General features: G+C 39.8%; 2 protein-coding genes across 3 annotated transcripts; one reads left to right on the top strand and one right to left on the bottom strand.

Moving 5' to 3' along the window:
• Nucleotides 1-5,560: 5,560 nt before the first annotated feature.
• LOC131883356 (uncharacterized) lies at nt 5,561-13,711 on the bottom strand. The gene is made up of 15 exons (XM_059230811.1): nt 13,687-13,711; nt 13,575-13,641; nt 10,654-10,695; nt 10,539-10,586; nt 10,068-10,210; nt 9,918-9,933; nt 8,018-8,105; nt 7,883-7,937; nt 7,230-7,353; nt 7,037-7,138; nt 6,756-6,807; nt 6,586-6,691; nt 6,405-6,515; nt 6,203-6,280; nt 5,561-5,719 (listed from the first exon to the last, which is right to left on the bottom strand). The coding sequence occupies exons 1-15, from the start codon at nt 13,709-13,711 to the stop codon at nt 5,685-5,687; spliced, it is 1,092 nt and encodes a 363-aa protein (XP_059086794.1). The 3' UTR covers nt 5,561-5,684.
• Nucleotides 13,712-14,891: 1,180 nt separating this feature from the next.
• On the top strand, nt 14,892-19,972 carry LOC131884073 (uncharacterized). Of its 2 annotated transcripts, XM_059231711.1 has the most exons (9): nt 14,892-15,741; nt 15,817-15,895; nt 15,964-16,034; nt 16,094-16,209; nt 17,735-17,942; nt 18,009-18,255; nt 18,319-18,383; nt 18,516-18,716; nt 18,810-19,972. In XM_059231711.1, the coding sequence occupies exons 1-9, from the start codon at nt 15,630-15,632 to the stop codon at nt 18,926-18,928; spliced, it is 1,218 nt and encodes a 405-aa protein (XP_059087694.1). In that variant the 5' UTR covers nt 14,892-15,629; the 3' UTR covers nt 18,929-19,972. The 2 variants fall into 2 exon arrangements, with proteins under 2 accessions (XP_059087694.1, XP_059087693.1); XM_059231710.1 differs by having other exon boundaries at nt 18,009-18,383.
• The last annotated feature ends 344 nt before the right edge of the window (nt 19,973-20,316 follow it).

Here is a 20,316-nt window from a genome sequence, read left to right as displayed (position 1 = left end):
CAAACTCGTGACGGCACCTGTGGCCCTTGTAGAACACCAACAGAACAAAACGTAGGGGCGCTTGTACTTGTTCTAGCGCCACCTCCAACAAGATGTAGCCGTACCGTCTGCGTTTCCAGTTAAGCGCTTGTTGTTCACGCTAGTCCCTCGTAAACCAGCTTTGGTTCACGGAAAGCCTGCCCGTATTCGAAAGGGCAGCCCAAGGTCTGAGGGCCATGCCCGTGTCTGCGTCTGAGTGTCAGTTGAAAGAGGGGCTAACTGATACGGTGCTCAGCTGGGTTGTTGTAGAGAGAACAACAAGTTGGCCACTTGTCGCGCGGATTTGTGAATAAGTGATGAACGTGGGGCGAGGAAAGCACCTAGGGCACTCGAATCTGTGGCCTCCTAGCCAGCCCAAAATACTCCCGTGACAAAGAGTGACCAATGACCATCGCCAAGGTGTGCCTCTAAAGTAGAGAATAAACAGCCAACATTCCGTTCCCAATCGAGACATACCTTTGTGAACATTGGCTGATTATATAATATCCCGGATATCATCAGACGCCGGAAGTTCCGGATGGGAAGCTTTGAAGCTTAGTCCAGATCATAAGTTTGGCAGGAACTTCTTAACCCAACGGAATGTCTTGTTCATTCAAACTTACTAGAGCCAGGTCAGATTTTCGCCCAAACTGGACCTATGAATGAGCTTCATTCAAACTCCGCGGCTGAGTTGGGAAGTGGGTGGGTGCCTTGTGGGTCCAGGAGGGGTAATAATAACCGCACCGTGTGTACCTGTGGCCATACCATTACCACGACACCCAACCATTTAACTCCCTTAGCTTAAGCAAGATACCATGGTACCACGAGACAACCCAGAGCCTCCTGAAGTTGTGAATCATGGTGAGGTTGTTTTGTCCCGTACAACCGTCTTCAACCAGGACTTCACCAAGATGAACGCCACCAAATCTGCAACCATCTCATCCTTTTAACGGAGAGGTGAGGATTGGATGAGATATGTTGAAGATTGCCAGAGACATGCATACAGTAGACACGGAGGTACGAAATCCACGTTGAGATACAGACCAGAAATGGGAATGGAGTTAAAGCGAGAGCTACGCGTATATGATCGGAACGACAGTCACCCGATAGGTCGATTGTAAAAAAGCGAAAATGTACACACACTTGTTTGTCATCAATGTTTTGTCAAATACTGTAAATAACTTTTGATTTGAAGGCAAAAAAGCAATCCTCTCCGTCTCCGAGCCTTGAAATCAACTTAACAAATGGTCGGTCATCAATTGGTCAGGAAGATATCTCTTGACTTAATCTAGTGCTTCAGACGTAATGGCTTTGTTGTATCTCTCGGTCGAGTCCAGCCAGGGCTGATAACTTCATGGACTATCCAGGTAATTTGACTTAGCTTATGCCAATCTGGGGTTATCATGACTTGGTGTCCAGCGCGTCATGCTTTTACGGCTCATCGCCAATCCTCTCAATGGGTCACAGATATTCACAGGATAGGTCTAGCTATTTAAATCCTCAATCAACCAAGACTCATCTTATGCCGTGCTGATAATTACTAGAGATGATCCAACCGCAATGAACTCTGGATGAAGGAATGAGATGGTTATTGCTTATTTTGATTCTTGGAATTGGGCGAATAATTAGTGGCTCCGCTGCCAGAACGTCTTTTTCTGGAACTGGCTTGAAGTCAATTTTTCGCCTTATTGGGCATTGAATGGACCTCATTTAGCGAGATCTAGTGCGTCATGGGCTTGCAGGGAATAATCCCTCCGCCCTTCTCTCCTTGGTATGATGCCCAAGATTGCGTGTTGGGCAAAGATGGTGACGTTAAATCAAATTGTTAAAGGCTCCCCAATGCACGAGACGTCGGTGTTGGAGTCAGTAAATCTCCTCCTATGTTAATGGAGGAACCACATAGAGACCTGAAGTACAATACTCCACCTCACCTTGAGCAGATGCAAGGCATAAAATCCAAGTCACTTGTAAATTTATGCTCGGCCATAAACTACAAGCCTGGTTGTGTCACTGGCTCTTCATGCTCTCGATCATCTCCATGCACATTTGTTTATCCCCGCTCAGGCGATTTCACGATGATCAAATGAGAGGGCCAATCCCCCTCGGAATCACTTTGATGTTCTGTTGTTCAGTCAGCTTTGTCGCCAAACTTCTTGGATTGTTAGCGTTAGGGCTTGGAGTCTTCGCGTCAAAGGGGTTGTGCCAAAAACTCTGCTGGTCTCTCTCTCTCTCTCTCTCTCGAGCCAAGTGAGGGTTCAAGCATTACTGGACTGGCAGACCTACTAAAGAGGATCGTGTTTATGCACCTTGTGCAGATTTTCTCCTGTTTGTTATCTCAATTGGAAGTCAAACAGCCTGAGGTTTTCTTCCAAGTGCCTGAAATCCATTCACTACCCTCTCGAATCATTTGAAATCAACCCTCATTGTGATAAACACTCGAAAGAGTCTCTTTCAATCCAGGGGAATGATGAGGATGATGAAGATGACGATGAAGTGGCGGACAGAACAACAAACGCGCTAGATGTTATTGCACCCTGTAATCGTATCTGAGGGTTGACAACACTGAGAAAAAACTCACTTACAGGACTCCGTATTTCCTTTTTGAAGCGCGATCTTTTTGTTTGATTGACCAAAGGAACATCCATCCTTTTTAACGATCCTTCTTTCGACGCTATTAATCCAGAAATAGCTCAATTGCCCACCGTGACCCGACATGACGGAAGTTATCCCGGTGTTCCGAGTGATTGGTTTGTGTGTATAAAGTTGCTATACATACAAAGCCTACACAAATGACATGTCTGTCTTGGTTTCATTTTCATGAATTCAAAGCTTGGCAGTCTTCATTAACGAAAAGATTAACGGAGTGAAAGGGTGAGATCGCCGCTTGTTGGGCATGTGTTTATCCATGTGAGAATGTTTTGACGTTCCTTTTAGGATCAAACTCCATCTTCATCCACCGACTTGTTCTCAGATCGCCAAGGTTCTCCTATTACTAATCCCTCCATCTCAAAGAAAGTGCATTTAATCGCACCCTCATAATAAAAAAGCAAGTGGCGTTATTGTGAAACGAAAAGTATACAAATTTACTTGCAATACCTCTTTCAATCACAATGGGTGTTCAAATATCCAATGATACCGATTTCTCATTTAGACACTAAGAAGATTAATCTTCTTTGAAACACCCATTGTTAAGTGAACATTTTTGACATCACAGCTTTATGTCACTTTGCACGACTTTGTATGTGAGTTTTTCCCCATCGGTTGGTGATCTTCGGGTCCATGCTGAGTTTTAGTGTCGGCATTCGGGAGAAATGGGGCATGGGTGGGGGTGGGGGTAGTGAGAGACCTGGGTTCAAACCCATGAACCAAAGTACTAATTGACCGGGAGTTGATCAGTTCTATTATCAACATCTCCCCTCTTCAAAAAGGGCATACAATGGTTCCGATGGAGTTTTAGAGTTAAGTAGGGTCACTAACTTGCGCTTATATTCCTTCATTCATTGTCTAGACAGGTATTGAAATTTCCTCTTTGGTCGACTGTGTGAAATTTCAACCTGGGCCTGTTGAAAATACATGGCTCAAAAAAAAGCCAATGGTTGAGAGAAAGGACAGGTTCCATGGTAAACATTCATGCTTGTAGTGTTTACCTCATCGAAAAGCATTTTCAAGCCTCCCATTTATCAGGTATGCCAACATTAAACAACCATGTGTTTCAAAGTCAATATGAACCAAAAATCAAATGCCTTTTTTTTACTTATCCTTCTCCTCAAGTGACTATCAAAGAGTGGTTTTCCGCCAGAAAGAGATGTTCTATTTTCAAATAACAAGTTGGTTAGCGTTGATTGTGCTTCAGCACCCTGTTTATTGCTGATCTACCTGGAGAACCATGACGACATTGGCAAAGCTGTTGAATATAAATCGCCGTACTTTACGAGCCTCATAAAAGACTTGCTAATTCAAATGACTTGTCAATCTCCCTCGCCTCCTTTCAATATGTACATATTCTAAAACGTGCCAGATCACAAGTCCAGCCATGAAAGACCATCCTTTTTGACATAAAATAATTGAAAGTCGGTCTTCAAGGAAGGAATGAGAGTACGTCCCCCACAATTAAGCTCTCTCAAAGAGCGCTCTCCAAGTTTTCAATTATACCAATGGTACGAGAAAAAAGACAAACTCGATACTTGGCAAAAGAAGCCCATTTTTTCTTTCTTAAAACGTACTTTAATGAAGGCCATCAATGTCTTTGAGGAGATATGTGAATGGGAAATCCAGCTCGATGATGAGAAGCGAGATTTACGTTCACGACTAAGCGAAACAGAAATACTCATCTGAGACAATGCCGCTTTGCGGTGTTTTTTTCTCTTCCCCATTATTTTACATGTTTTCCATGCCTATAATCTTATTTACATTTTGTGTTTTTGAGTGGCATTTTCAATAGGCAAGAATCTCTCAAATGAGAAGTAAACGTGAAATGCGTTCGAATGTCAAGTACGTCTCAATATTCGTTTTCAAGTAATCATTTTCCGACGAAAGAGCGATCAATAGACAAGAAAAATATTGTTTTATATTAAGCATGATTTTGAAGAGCCAAAATGCGACAACCATCACATACCCAAAACTCAAGGAATTGCCCAGAATCAATTGTCAAGTGTTCTTATACGTGATCGAAGAAACATTTTTTTTTTTGCTCTTAAGAGTGAAGCTAGTGGCTTTATTAAATAAATAATAATAAAAATGGATGGAGATATCTCATCTGGAACATATCAGGATCCTGGCAGAATAAATCAGGTGTTTAGTCCTCAAATGATCAAGTTCCGCGGAAGCGAAAAATAATTCATATGCTGGGTTGTTAAAGGTTATAATATTTGCTATAGTGCTCATTTGTCACCTCGTTAACGTTTGATAGTTTTTAAAAAAACCATCATTTTAAAAAACTGAACGAAAAAGGTCTGATATACAAGGAACGGCATTCTAAACTTAGTATCACCCTTTCGATTTAGTCGCCGCGCTTTGACGACAATTGGTACATACAGGTATAAGTAAACGTTCTCCTCTTCCATTACAAAGCTCTTTGTCCAAGGCCTTAAAAGGTTGGCCGGAAACCACTGTCGACTGAAGCACCTACTAAAAAAGCCAGCTTCTAAGCCTTGAGTGCGCTTCCTCCAGAAAAAGCAATAGGAAGACTAGGTTTGTCTGGCCTTTGGCTAAAGGTTCATTAGGCAATGATTGACCTAGGATTGAAAATCTCGAGAGCTTGAAGTGGATCACTTCCAAGAAGTTGGGCTGAAGACCCATTGATGGGGGGAGTTGAGGTCGATTTGAGCCAACTCACTGGGTTTACAGCTTGCTCTATCACTGTATTACCCCTCCGTTCAAGTTAAATGGCTCTTTTATCAGGCCAGGAAAACCATGTGTTCCTTATCTGGAGGGAAGACTGCCGGTCCCCACAGGAACACGTCAAGTAAAATGATCGTCGGAATGTTCACAAGCAACGCGCTGAAATTCAGTGAATATTCTGAGAGTTCTTTTAGTGTATTCGTAACGCTATGGAATTCAACTCGGCCAAAGGGCAAATATGTGGATGCTTCAAGAAATCAAGCATGATGTTGTGCTTTATTGGTTGGCATTGGTTATTATTCATTGTTGGAGAAGAGTCCATTGATTCAACAAGGAATTTGGTCAAACATCAAACAAACACCTAGAATGAAAAGATTCATGTAAATTTTCACAAGAATGTTGTGTAAATACAGGCAAAACGTTTGAGAGCACAATGGGGCATGTATTGTTTGAACAAAAATGGGGTATTGCATTCATATTCAAAACACTATTCTAGACTCAACATTTTAGCCTTCGACCATACTGGAATGAATGAAATACGAATAGCTGGTGTCTAATGCTTGGAGAAAAGAATGGCAATTCAAATGGTAGTAACATATCGCAAACTTGGGATAAAGTTCATTGATAGGTGAAAATCGATCCCTGTGACCCTCAAAAAATCCAAGAGCAAACATCTCTTCTCTAAGCATTGACACGTCTAGGGTTGGCAAGAGAAATCTTTCAATATCTCAATCTCACCCTTGGAAGTTTCAGCTTTCTTGAAAAGCATAAATAAAAAAAGGCACATTTCGAGAGCAATAAGATGCTTTTTCAGGGCGAATTTCGCAAATAAATGCAAACATACCTCTGTTAGGCTGTGTAGCAGCGTTCGCATCTTGCATGGCATCTGTTCGCACAGTGACCGCAAATGGGGGGGAACAATCTAAAACCAGACACAATCATTAGATTCACGGGCATTGCCTCAAAAGGTCATAGGATACACTAGTGGAAGCATTGCCTTGACCAACAAGTGTCAAGGGCGTTCGTTGAACACTCAAAGTACTCACCACAGACAATGCTATTGGCAGTGCCAGCACTTTGAGTACTGAAGAAATTGCCGCAAAATCTTTCGCTCGTTGTCGATCCTCCAGATCCAACTTGACATTGTTGGGTAGCGCCTTAAATTCAATGCAATCAAACCCATAGTTTCATCTCCTCGTTGAAAGGTTCATATGTACTTGTACAGACCTTCAATTCCAAGGTAATCCAAAGTACACGTGTTATCGGTTTGGGCGGCAGCTGCAGCCGCCATCATGGTCGTGTCCAAGCTAAAGGAATTGGCATCTCCACAAACCTGGATCATATGGAGCAGATTTTCAGGGCATGAATTTTTGGATGCTAAATTCAAGGCTTCTTACTTGATAACGGATGCAACAGAAACCGGCTTCCTGCCGGATACATTGTGTGTATCTGGAATGAAATTTTTGTATAAGACTTTCAATGTTCAAACGTACTCTCGGTGACGGTTCGAATGTGATAAGAAATTGTCATACAACTTCCTCTACGAAGATGTAGAGCTCAAGGACCATTATGCCAATGGAGGGATTGCCCTTCGACCAATGCAGATGCTTTAAGATGGACTAAAAGCCTTCCAAGTTATTACGACATATCTTCCTAAATGTATGCTTATTCAACTTACTGTGTACTGGCCAAGTGCGACGATCCAGTGACGTCCAAGAAATTGAAGGTTGTCAACCGTCCTGTTAGACCTGTGACGTACTGCAGACATCCGGGCGAAGGGCTGGAATCAGGAAAATATTATTTTTTTTACATATCAGGAAATTGCTCAAAAGTGCATGACACATCCTTGTAGAATGAAGAGAGTTCCTTACGCAAAATTGGCTCCACATGGTATTTGAGACACCTTGATTTCCCATTGACGATTGGAGCTTGAACCGGTGAAAGTGAAGGCCAAAGTGGCCGTGTCGCTAGCTTGGTTTCCGATATCAACATAAACTGGCAAATGATAGAGTTATTGAGTTATTATACTATCTTTGGAAGTCCCTCGAACCGTATTTGGATTTTTTTTCAAGGAATTAATTGGTTAACAAGTTGTTTTCCGCCTATCATTTAGGAAAAATCCGTGGAAAGCTGAGCTTTTGAAATGCAAGGATTTTTTTTGCTTTGGACAAACAAACTCGAGATGAAGCTGAAAGTTTTATGTTCCTGCGAGAAATATAATTTGGTCCTTGGACTTTTTCACTGATGAATGATGGTCGTGGAATGTTCTTGACGTTCTGAGTCGAGTTTTCAATGTGGACAAGGAATCTAGTATTTACATCCTATTGCTGCCTGACCTTTTCAAACATGCATTCCAATGCAGCACTGCTCTGTCAATTAAACTGTGAGCATTTTATCCATTTTATCCTTTCCTTTCAGTTACAGTAAGCTCCAGAAAAAGGGAAAGTCAGGCTTCAATTGCCAGGTTTGAACCCCTTTGAAACAAAGCATAATATAACAATGGTTCCAAAATTGAATTACTCACTGTGTTGTCCAGCGTTTTGGCCGCAAATCGTGGGAATTTGTTGACCTGTTTGGGTCTGGAAAGAGGAATATGGCTTATTTCGAATGAATGATAATAGTCAAAATTTTGATCTGGGTTGGAGGATTTAGATTTTACCGTCACGACGAAGGTGTCCGTGCAAACTCCTCCGCTTGTTTCCAATGTATCCGCCGGCCCTTGAAGGGAAAACGACTCAAAGTCAAGTCTAAAAGTGGAGAACAAAGAAAAATGAGTTCTTTCTATTCATGCCTTGTAGTGTCAAATGTAATAATTGTCAAAGAACGAGTTTGATGAATTAAAAAAGCCAAGATGGCTCCACTAAAACTTTAATGATCTCTCATGCGCAGTTGTGAATAGTATAAAAGATATTGAATACACACGTATTTTGTCAAGCGCCGAGTAGCAATATATTTTGAGTCTTATCGCCTGCAAAGGCCAAGAAGCAGCGTGAAAAGTCAAGCAATAATAAAAATACCCCATGGTGATTTCAGAGCAATTGATGACAGCATGGATCGAGCAAGAATTTTTTGTTGTTGTTTTCACTGCTGTTATGTTGAATAATTAATACCTTTTTGGATGGTGGATTTAGAAATGGGTTGTACTTTTAACTGTGATTGAGATCAGTACATTCCAAGGTCTCAATGACCAAATAACAAAATGGAAGTTAAGAAAAATTCACAAGGTCAACAGAGGAAAAAAAGGCACTAATACCTTCGAAATAGCACACAAACTGACTTTTTGCACCATATTTTCTAGAATAACATGTATTCATTGACACGAGTGTTGGATGGCTTCAGCATTCTTAGAGAAGCCTATGTTGGGCAAGTTCCAGGAGTCTGTGCTTTAAATGTCAAATTAATCTAGTGTTGCCAAAGACCAAAATGACATGACTTGCTTTTTACCACATTTGGTTGCTTTTTTCTGACAATAGAATTTCTTTTAGTAACCCCGATTCGTAAAAACTAATCTTTGAGTTCAGTTTCAAAACAATTGTTACATTTATCCGTGTCTTATTTATTGATTGCAACAAGACAAATGTCATCGATGAAGAGACTCCTTTTGCGGTGAAAAGTGGTAAAATAAATGCACTATTTATGTGAACAGTACATACAGTACATGTTTTTTTTTGTTTTGTTTGTTACGAAGTCAGATGGCAGCTTTCTCGCTCGGCCTGCCATCTGATTTTGGGTGTCCCAATTGAAGGATGTTCCCGCTTCGTCGTCACAGCTAGAGACTAAATTAATAATTACCCCACCCTCGAGAATGACCGCAGGTTTGGCCATTTAACCTGTCAGAGCAGCAACTTATGCTGTAATTTAAATACCGCAAAGAAGCTTGGACTTGGCAAGTCTTGGATCGAACCAGGATTCGCAAAAATTGGAGAGCGGATGCTCTACCAATACGATACCCCAGCTAGGGTCTATAACCCCAGCAAGCCTGTTACATAAAGTACATATTAATGATTTGTGAAACAAGTCCACTCTTCTCGCCGAAACGACCCCCTCCCCCCCGCAAAAGCGATCAAGTTCAGAAATAATGAATAATGATTTCAAAGCAAGAAGCGATCTTTTAACCCTCATATGGGTGAACTCAAATTTGGTATTCCATTGCTACAAATCTTTAATTTTTCAAATTTAGATCTGTTTTCAGAAAATATAGAGCAGGGTGGTCAAGACGTAACATGCACTAAACAACTACCTTTTTACATTACAGGATCCAAAAAAAGATCATAGGCAAAATGTGAAATGACCTCATGCTTCTTTGTTGCTTAAGTGCTTAACTGCAAAACATCATATGTTTTCACTGCATGGGCACTCCGCATTTTCTCCCAGCATTCTTGACCAAATGCAGCGAACATTTTCAACTCTCGTAAATCTTTTACGGATTATGTTAAAAGAGATGCTTTGTTTGAAACACTACCCATCTGAAGGGCTTGGAGGGAAGATGCTTTAAACGAAATATAAGCCCCTTTTTTTATTTGATTGAATGAAGACAAACTTGCGAGTGGAAGGCTTACCTCAGGAAGCAAACATCTACAAGAGAGAAGAGAACGGAGAGCATGGTGAATCTAATTATTTCTATAAGTTCTGCAATGCCCAAAGCAAAGGGATGTGAGATCCGGGGATTAGTCAGTTCACCATAACTTGGAGAACTTATTTAGTTTTACCGTTGGAGGACTTGGCCACGCTGTAGGACAATGCGGTGCTGGTTGTTAGTGGCGTTGGAAATCCGGGATTCTGAATATATGTGCAGTTCTCACTAATTGTTCGCGATACATCCGAGATTACAAACACACAGCAAACACCAAACCTAAAAAGTTGAAGAGCAAAGTCGCTTTTATCATGAATGGGAGCATGCAACCAAACCTTATGAATTGGTATTGTACGTTCGCCAGGAAAACATTGAGAGTAATATTCTGTTGAGCCCATCAACGGATGAAGCAGTCTCTATAAGAATACAGAGTGGGGTACTTTGGAATGAAATTTCAACTTTAAAATGCATGTCTCCACTCTCAATGTGGTCACCCTGAAGTTTCCCTTGGTTACCTCTATCTATGTAATGGTGAGCTGATTTAGATATCCTAAATGTAATGGATTGGTTTTTCCCAGAACGAGAAAAATGCGTGGATGAGACTCACCCTGAAGCGCAAGATCCTTGGACTGATCCTCCCTTGGCCACACATTCACTGGTTGACAAATAACTCAATTTTATACGCATATAACCTGACAATCATGACTTTCGGTCATTCATACTTATTGGTGAAGCAAGTTCCGTTTCTAAATGCCGAGTTTCCGCTAAAAAGAAAGAGATAACAAGTTAAAACCTTGCATACCCTCATTGATTGGTTACTGGGACACGGAAGAATTTTTGGCTTGCAGAACCTTTGATTATCCAAAGGTCGCTCTAGTCTCGGAAGCATTCCACTTCCGTTGCTCACATGAATGATAGATTTCTTTTTGACCCCGACAAATGCCAGAATCCCAATGACATTGTCTGTATTGCAAAGTACAAAACAGTGATATTTGGCTCTGCATTCGCACAAAAACAATGTTTGCAGAACTACCTTTCAAGTCGGTGAGTTTCGTGCTCAACTTTTGAAAGAATATTTGCTAGACTCCAGTTGTCCTTGAACAATTACTTAATAAGGCTTCACTTAAGGAAATTGACAACTTTTTACTCGATCATCGCCCACAGATGCCTTTAACGTTTTGCTAAAAGTAAATTTTTCAAGAGATGTACTCTGGCATTCAGTCAAATCACAATTACAAATTCCATTCATTCAGGTTTGTTTTAGAACACTTTGCTATACGTAGTTACGGAGAGTATTTGAAATTGGAGATGTCAATGGTTAGCCATTTTGCTTTTTTTCATTTTTTGACATCATCAGACATTTTGATTTGTCTTTTTTCGCCATAATGTAATTCAAGTGAGCTCAAAACTAAAAAAAAAAAAAACTAACCCAAAACTTCCATAGAGAAGACGCCGTAGTGGGGAACAAATGTCATAATGTAAACCTGAAAAGGTACCAATAATCCAATGGCAAATATGTCGCAATAAAGAATAATAATGATAATAAGAACAGTGAATTATGAATAACACAGAATGGCAAAAAAAGAAGACTTTTGGAATGCCCTCGCATATATTCGCAAAAACAAGGATATGGGAAAATGACGGATTATTAGTGAAAAGTGGAAAATAGCTCTAATCTAGTTCCATTAAAACTTTTGTTACTCTGTTTTCTTTCTTTTCTCAGCCAAATAGAGAAAAACCAACCAAATGCTACTTTTTTACTTCTTATTTTGAAACCGATTGTTTTTAATTCAATGAATGGAAAAATTGGAACAGCTTAAGCCACTAACATTAAATTGTAATATTGTGCAATAGTGATATAGTGATTTCGAAGGAAAATTAAACTCTGTTTTTTTGCAATTGGTAGTTTTACCACTCACAAGTTAACACCGTTCGAATTTCAAAGTGGTCGCTGAGATGTCTTGTGGTTCAAATAAATGGACACTTTGTATGCCATGAATAATTCATGAAAATTGATTGGGCCTAAAAAAAATATCAGTAGACCTTCCACTTGAAGACAGATCCAACTACTCGTCTGTTTCAAATAGGCTTCTTACGCTACGAGAAATATGGTTTACGTTCTGCCCTTCAGGGTGCGCTTTTGGAGTTAGCATCTAATAAATATAGGGCCGATTGGGCTGATTCCTCTTTATTGAATTTTAATGCGTTCGAGTTGTTTTAGACTCATTCTACCAAAATCTTAGGTTCAATTAGTGACCCAGGTCACATGATGTTCGGAAAAGAAATCGCTTTCAGAAAATGTTACAACTAGTTAATTTAGCAATCTACCGTGCCTCTTCCCCTTTTCCTTTGGGGTGTCTGACGTTGGAAATAATGGTCCCGACCACAAAATGAACTTTTTCAAAATTGGGATTTTTCTTAGTGGGGTTCAAATGTAAGAATTTAAATATCAGAATATATTTTTCTATCAAAACTTGAGGAACACTTTGACTACTAACTTTAATTTCGGAGTTCTAGAAATATAGAAAGCATATGAACAGTTTTTCCACCAAAATAAGCCAACTCTTGATCGGTGCGGCTGTAGGTTCTTTTTCAAAAGTGTTTAAAGAATAACAATAAAGTGAGATCCACTTCGTGTTGAGATTCTTCGAGCATTATCATGTTTCATCAAACCAATCGAGAATTGGTAATGCCTTACCCAGAAGCTATATTTATACATTAGTCTCCCCCTTACCGGTCTAAGACTAGTAGGTCTTCCAATCTTCTATTGGAAACCTATAAATACCCTCATCCGTCTACTAATGAGTGGCTAGAGCTTTTGTCATTACGAAGGGCCGGAATGATATTTTATTTCTAGAGAGCTGAATGTTGTCTATTTTTCTGAATTGTTTTTAATATTTTTTTCTCCAAAGTCAAGACTTCATTTTTTTAAATTTGGGTTTGGTATTTTTCTCAAAGGCTAACTTTTTCCCTTTCCTTAATACTGTGACTGCGAAGGTAAATGATTGGAAACTGGGTTAAGATATTCTTAAACTTTTTTATGTAAAGTTGTCGTATTAACATCGGAAATTAAATGGATTTAGGTGTTAGAAAGAGGAACATCTATGTAAGAATTATGTTCCCCGTTAAGAAAACTGGCTTAAATTTGTCTGACCGGGTGAAATACTTTTAAATCTGACTTCGACAAGTACCAGCCTTATGTACAAGGCCTATCTCGATCTGCCCAATCTAATTCATTGCAGGATCAGATATTTTACCGTGCTTGACTTTGTCCACTATCCCGTGGGCAATTCCTATCTTTTAATTTCCTACCGGGGATTTCATCCCTTGTGTCGGTGGAAAATCCAAATAAAAATTTAAAAAAATATTCACATCGATTGCGACTTACAGTTTACCTTTCCTTATTCATAATTTAATGTCCAATTATTAAGGACAAAAAAAAATAAGAGAAAAAATGTGGAAGTTTCAACAATCCGCCTTTTCCATGAAAATCGAATTCCATACAGAAACAGAATGAGCCCTTCTTTAGCACAGAAAGACAAAAGAAAGAGCTACAAATAAGAACTAACACGTTACTTTTCCACTTTTAAAAAGAAACTAGCTAAAAAAAAAAAACAGAATTCCGCTCTCTAGTCATTATTACCTGGATGTTGAGCTGGAACTTTGACACGGATTGTTGTTAAAAGTTACGATGGAGAACACTGAGAACACTACAAATTAAGAGGTCCATAAATTATCAAGTTTCAACAATCCGCCTTTTCCATGAAAATCGAATTCCATACAGAAACAGAATGAGCCCTTCTTTAGCACAGAACGACAAAAGAAAGAGCTGCAAATAAGAACTAACACGTTACTTTTCCACTTTTAAAAAGAAACTAGCTAAAAAAAAAAACAGAATTCCGCTCTCTAGTCATTATTACCTGGATGTTGAGCTGGAACTTTGACACGGATTGTTGTTAAAAGTTACGATGGAGAACACTGAGAACACTACAAATTAAGAGGTCCATAAATTATCAAGTTTTGACCAGAAATCTGTAACCACCCGCAACTTACGCTTCCCTTGACGATGAGAGAGTCTCGAGGAACATTGGGTCTCATTGCCTTGTCTGGCAAATCCAAGTAATGGAAACAAGACCTGAACAAAGAATAGTACCCTCATCTCAAATCTCCGAGATATGACTAAGACTTAACACCGGGGAAACCAATTTAAATGGACTCCAGATTCCTCACATCAGAAATGAGCTCAGACAGATGCGAATGCTGGAGGCTCTATCTTAAATAGAGATGTTCCATGACTCCAATGTAAATTCACCCTGATCCAATAAAAGAGGATCCCACGATTTGAGGAGGTTTGGATATTTAACTCCATTGATATTCAAAACACTCCATGACGTCACTGAAACTGATTCCAATGAACTCAGACTTATCATAGATTAATGGGATGGCAGATCAGTACATCTAAATGCTTCAGTCGAAAAGCTTGTCGTTAGGTAAAGGACGGTTTTATGCCATGGTTTAACATTTGCTTGCCCTTTGGTCTCCTAACAAATTCAAATGGAAAACGCGTTTTCAAATTATTGTGGAAATCGAGATTCAACAAGGCTTTATTATATTGACTAGAGTAACGGATATAAACAAAGTACGCACAATCGTCTCAGTTCGAATTCTTCGCATAAACATAATATGGATCTTAGTCATCCTCAAAATAATTTTCTTGAGTCATGAGAGAATCTTGTAATGCTTCGATCAAAACGCTAAATCAATGCATTAATAACAAAATAATTTTAGCAAAACCTTAATTGTCAGAGTGTAATGTCAAAACTTTTTTCCGTTTATTCCATTCTGAACTAGAAAATCGACTTCTTATTCCTTTTCAGCTTTTATTGAATCCTTTTAAAGTTTGATTTTAAAACTTAAGATGAAAAAAATGTGAAAAAATGCCTTTTTTCGCCTATAGTGTAACGAGCATCAAAATATTTGCTCCACCAAAACTTTGTTCTTATGAACAAAACTGTTTACCCTTGTTCAATTTTGCCTTGAGCCCATTTCTGACATCTTGGATGACAATGATAATTTTGATATTCTGATGATTAGGTCACATTAGCACCAGACGCTCGCTCGATCCATGACATGACTTTTCAAAAGAGAACTTTGGTTCCATAAAAGGCAAAGAAATGCCTTGCCCTTATTATTCAAATTGTAGAGTTCCTTTGAAAAAAGAAAAAAATGACCAGAAAGACATTGTCCTCCAATTGAAAACACGGACGATTTGACGAGACTTCTACATATCCAGCAATATCAGCTAGAATAATTGCTCATGTGCAATTGCTCGTTTATGTACGTACAAGTCAAGCCATTGGAAACGTATCAAGCATGACACGAACTTGAACACTCCACCCTCGGACAAATGTCGCTCCCTTCGTTAAAGAGACAATCCCAATCGTCGTTTGCATTCAATGATAGCGGAAATGGAGTTTGGCACCACTAAAAGTGATTCTCGAGTTCTTTTCGAGATCTCATCTAAAGCCAAAGAGAAATGTTGATGCCAATTGGACCAGGAAATTGGTTCTCATCTCGAAGGAAAAGGAAAGATTTTCAAGATCCCGTTGGAATGACAAAGCAATGCATGTGTCAAAGGCACCTGGAAAGTTGGAGACACTTTAGCTCGTCAGTTCACTGGAAGCAGAGGTTCTGAAACATGATCGCTTTAAAGGCACTGATCCGGATCGTGTCTTTTCTCCATTTCCTCTCCTCGGGAACTTTGTCCGTTGAAAGTGCCAAAGAGCTAGGCCAACGAAATCCGAGGTTTCGTGAGTTATGAATCTGTGTTTTTGTTTAAATTGGCGCCAAATCAAAGGATTAACTTGGGGCTGATCTTGTTCCAGTTTCCCTGTTCCAAGTTGTGCAATTCCCGAATGACTCGTGCAACGGATCAAATGGCAAAAATGGAACCTGCTACACCAGGTGAGGATCATTGTTAACCCATCTAGTCCCATTTGTCGGCTTTATGTGGACCGTGCATGATGTTTTAGTGCTGAATGCGAAAGTCGAGTTGGAACCAGTTCGGGATCTTGTGCCAGTGGATACGGAATTTGCTGCACTTGTGAGGAAAATGGTGTATAGATTTAGATGTCAAATACTAGGATTTTGGTACCTTTTTAGTTACCGCGAGGTGTGGAGCCACCAGAAGTGAGAATTGTACGTACTTTGAATCTAACGGTGGAGAAGTGGGATCGTGTTCCGTTAATATTTGTCCATGCTCCGACAATATCTGCCAGGTAAATTTCAATCCAGCTTTTCTCAGGACTAAATATTCAAACGGATGCAACTCACATTGTGTGTATCTTTTCATTTGTTTTTTTTCCTATGTTCAACCAAAGAGACCTTAAACCTTGGCTCAACAAACGCAAACATTGAAAAAGGTCTTGCTCAATCAATGCTTGCGTTTTAGAAATCGCAAGTACAATGAGAATGTGGGATGAGGGAATCAAATAGATTTTCGAAAGTGAGGTTGCCAAAAGCATGGAAATTCAATGCTCCAACACATCCTAACGCGGCGTAAAAAGTCAGTTTTGAGCAAAGAAGCAGAAATGTAAATGGATAAATCCAGGTCGAAAGTCCTTACAACTTTCATTTGATTCCATTACTATTGGGATTGCTGCTACGACAATATCTTGAGCGGTAATGATTAATTTTAAATCCCACAGGTATTTTCAACCTTATTTGATTGCATGATTTTTACTGATTAACCTCTCTCAATAAGAATGATAATGACAATAAATCGAATAAGAACGATGCAAACTCCCTCCCTGGTTGTGCAATCCATCAAAGTTAAGGAAGCTCAAAATTCAAGGCCTCCAAATAAAACCTTCAAGGTTGAAATCTGACAAATTGATAGCTTCTGAAAACTTGTGCAGAATTGATTTTTCCGTTGTAGGATTTCAAAAACTGTACAGTGTCCAGAGAAGGCACGAAAGGTATCTGATACTGTACGTCTTCCAAAGCTTCCAAAAACCCAGGATTTAGGGTCAATTCTAGTGACCCTAGAAGCTTAATGTGCGTTTTAAGAGCCCCTTCAAGTCCTCGAGAATCCAGGCTAGTTCGAACAATGAAGCCCACTTCTCTTCTTTCTCGGGATCCTTCATTGTTTAATTTGCTTCCCTCTAATATTCGTAGGGAATACGTAGGCCTTGTTGATCCTGTTGCATCTTTCAAGTCAGACTTGGAAATTTTTAGATAGCATTCCAAATCAACCCTACATTCAAGGACTAGCTCGGTCTGCCAACTCAAATTCGTTGGTAGACCAAACATCATATAAAGATTAAAGTAATAAATAGACGAATTATAACCTTTCATTTTAGTAGTGTTACATTCCTTGTAGCGGTTAGAAAATTCCGTAAAAAAGCCCCCCAAAAATGAACTCTTTAAGAACGTGTAAATATGTTGTTTGTTTTGATTATGCAATATGGAAAAAAAGGTTTTTCAGGAACATCTGAGCCAAAATTTGGTAGCATCAACAAATGCAGCATAAAGCACTCACTGTAAATCAGTCGTTTAAAAGTTCTTTCCGTTTTAATGGTTGTTGATTTCTTCGGAGTAAAACATAAAAAAGCATGTGTCTTGATCTTTAATATCCTTGGATGTAATCCTCTTTTTTTCCTGTTACGTTTATGATCAATCTTTATCCAACCATATTTTGGCATATTTCAGCAAAATGTTTTACCGAAAGGGGTATAAAGTATTTTCCTTACCATGGCGCAATAACTGATTCTAAATGTCTCTCTCGTCTAATGTCTCTTTCAGTTGAGATTGGACTTTAATAGTTTCGTGATCACTGGCCCCTCCACTTCTACGGTATCCACCAGTAAAACTCTGAATGGACAGCAAGTGGGAAGCACAGTGGGCGTGGCCTCCACTCAAGCCACCCAATGTCTCACTGATTCGTTCTCGGTTACTAATCCCAATGGAGTCTCACCCTCCGTGATTTGCGGTACCAACACCGGCGAGCATTGTAAGGCTTATTTAATGTATAATTGAGATAAATTCAGTTCATTCAATGAGATCTTGATGCTCACAGTGTACGTTGACGCCCATCCCAAATGCAATCAACTCACTTTCCAACTGAGCACGCTGACCGGCCAAATCACGGCCAGCCGCAGTTGGAGTATAAAGATTACGCAACTGTCATGTGATTTTGTCAATTTGGCACCCGACGGATGTGATCAATACTTCTTTGGGTCCACTACAGGAGTGGTTCGGACCTTCAACTACAACGGGGGATCGGGCTATCATTTGGCCAATCAAGACCAAAACATATGCGTTAGGTTGTGTTTCCAAATTCCTATACAATCAGTTCTCTCTGATCTTACTAGCATTTTCTATTCCAGGCAAGAGCGAACCACGTGCCGTATTTGCTGGTCCGCAACTAATGACATCGACTTCATGCTATCGGGTTAGTTATGCATAAAATCAATAGTCAAGATACTAGATATTACTTAAAGGTGTTAGGTGGGTGGTACGTGCATATCTTTTGGAAGTTTGTCGATCTGCTTTCGATAAGAAATTGCAATGTATTTCTCAATAGGTGGCGCTGCTGGAGGTGTGACTTCAGTGGCTTGTTGCGGATATGGCTCCAAGGGAACAAAGACCGCGGGATTTGATTGTGTCATGATTCCGTCTGCTTCCAAGATGGCCGTGTCCAAAGTGATCCTCCCTGCTGCCGCCTTCTGCGGCCGATCTAAGGGTCTTGTGTCTGTTGGAGGTGGAAATTCAGCCACAGTTTGTTGTAAGTTGTCTTTATGGAAACGACTCATGATCAATTTGAAAACGCCATTTCCTTTTTAATCCGATAATGACTGGCATTATTTTCCTTTGTCAGCTCGGAAAACGCCTTTCAACCTTCGCTTTTTATCGGACGGCTTTGAATTTGTAAACGAAGCCGCAATCACTGACCGTGGGTTTCAGTTGAACTACATCCTATCTGGGACTAATTGCTAACCGAGAAAGTGACTGTTTTCTATTTCATCAAAATTGATTCGCCATCGTATGAGTTTCAATTGTTTAGAAAGCCACTAATTTTCTTTGTAAGCCAGAAATGGAATGTCTTTTGTGAAATAAAGTTTTGCTGGAAAGCTAAAGTGCTCAAACAGAAAGCGTCCGCCAAACTCCAGACATTTTTCAATCGCATTAAAAATGTCGTCAATTACTCCTACTCCTACTTTGGTTTCAAATGTAATCTATTACAGTCTATTTTTTTTTCAATTGTAAAGTAGCCAATATGGCAAATATATTGGTAAGCAAACCCCCAAAATGGGAAACCAACTGCCAAGTAAATTGACGAATAGAAAAAAAAGGTCAGAAAAACATTATTCCAGAAAAATCGACAAATTAGTCGGATGTTACCGGGTGCGCCATATTATGGTCCACACTTCCTTGAGGCCCCGATAAACGCGCAAATGGGAGATCTGTCTAATTTTTCTTCCCCAGACATATGTTGCTTGTGATCATTTCCAACCATTTTCGAACATATTACGGGTCTAAATTAAAAAATACACAAAAAAGCCTCTTAAACATGGCCGAACTGCGAAAGTGGGTAGTGGCCCAACTTTACAAAGATGACACTAATATTAAAATTGCCAATAGTATTGGTATCCTCCGCACCTCATTTACAGTATTAACTAGCCTCATGCCGTCACCAGGTGATCGTTGCCTACCTTGAACAAAGGTTGGACTCCAGAGGATTCCGGTCAAGATTCATTTGGGACCCCAAATGTCCCCAATCTGAATCCCCTGGATTTCAGTACATGAGGGCATGGGGAGACCAAGGCCTGTGCCACCATCCAATTATAGAGTGTAATAAATTACATTTGAAGCCAAAGTAAGAGTAATTGACTGCATTTTAATGCGATCGACAAATGTCTGGAGCTTGGCCGACGCTTTCCGTTTGAGCACTTGAGCAAAGTGGGCAAGCTGAAGGCTTCAGTTGGCGAGGCCTGAGCAATGGGTTAAAAAAGAGGATCTCCGCCAACTTTATCCCCAGGCTCAAGCTTTGCGTGACCTTCAAAGGAAGTGAATTAAAGAAATCTAACTTCATAATATATGCCTTCCTACTTTAATCTTATGTGTTAAGCTCTTCGACTCATTACAAGTGAGTTCTGCGTCATTAAGTCGATTTAGAAGATAATTTGGCACACCCGGTACGGGCTTCATGACTAGTTTTGAATTAGTCAAATATATTTCACATGATATAGCTTATCAACAAAGTTTAATCATGGTGAAAATAACTTTCAATATTAGAATATTGAGAATGTATCCCATCTGAAAATCAGATTGCACCCCTCTGAATTTGAATCAGACCAGATCAAAAAACATCTGACTCAATCATA

This window comes from Tigriopus californicus, chromosome 7 (assembly GCF_007210705.1).
Source record: "Tigriopus californicus strain San Diego chromosome 7, Tcal_SD_v2.1, whole genome shotgun sequence".
Classification (NCBI taxonomy): Eukaryota; Metazoa; Arthropoda; class Copepoda; order Harpacticoida; family Harpacticidae; genus Tigriopus; species Tigriopus californicus.
The sequence above is the reverse complement of the archived record's forward strand: the minus strand, read 5'-3'. Positions and strand labels throughout refer to the sequence as shown.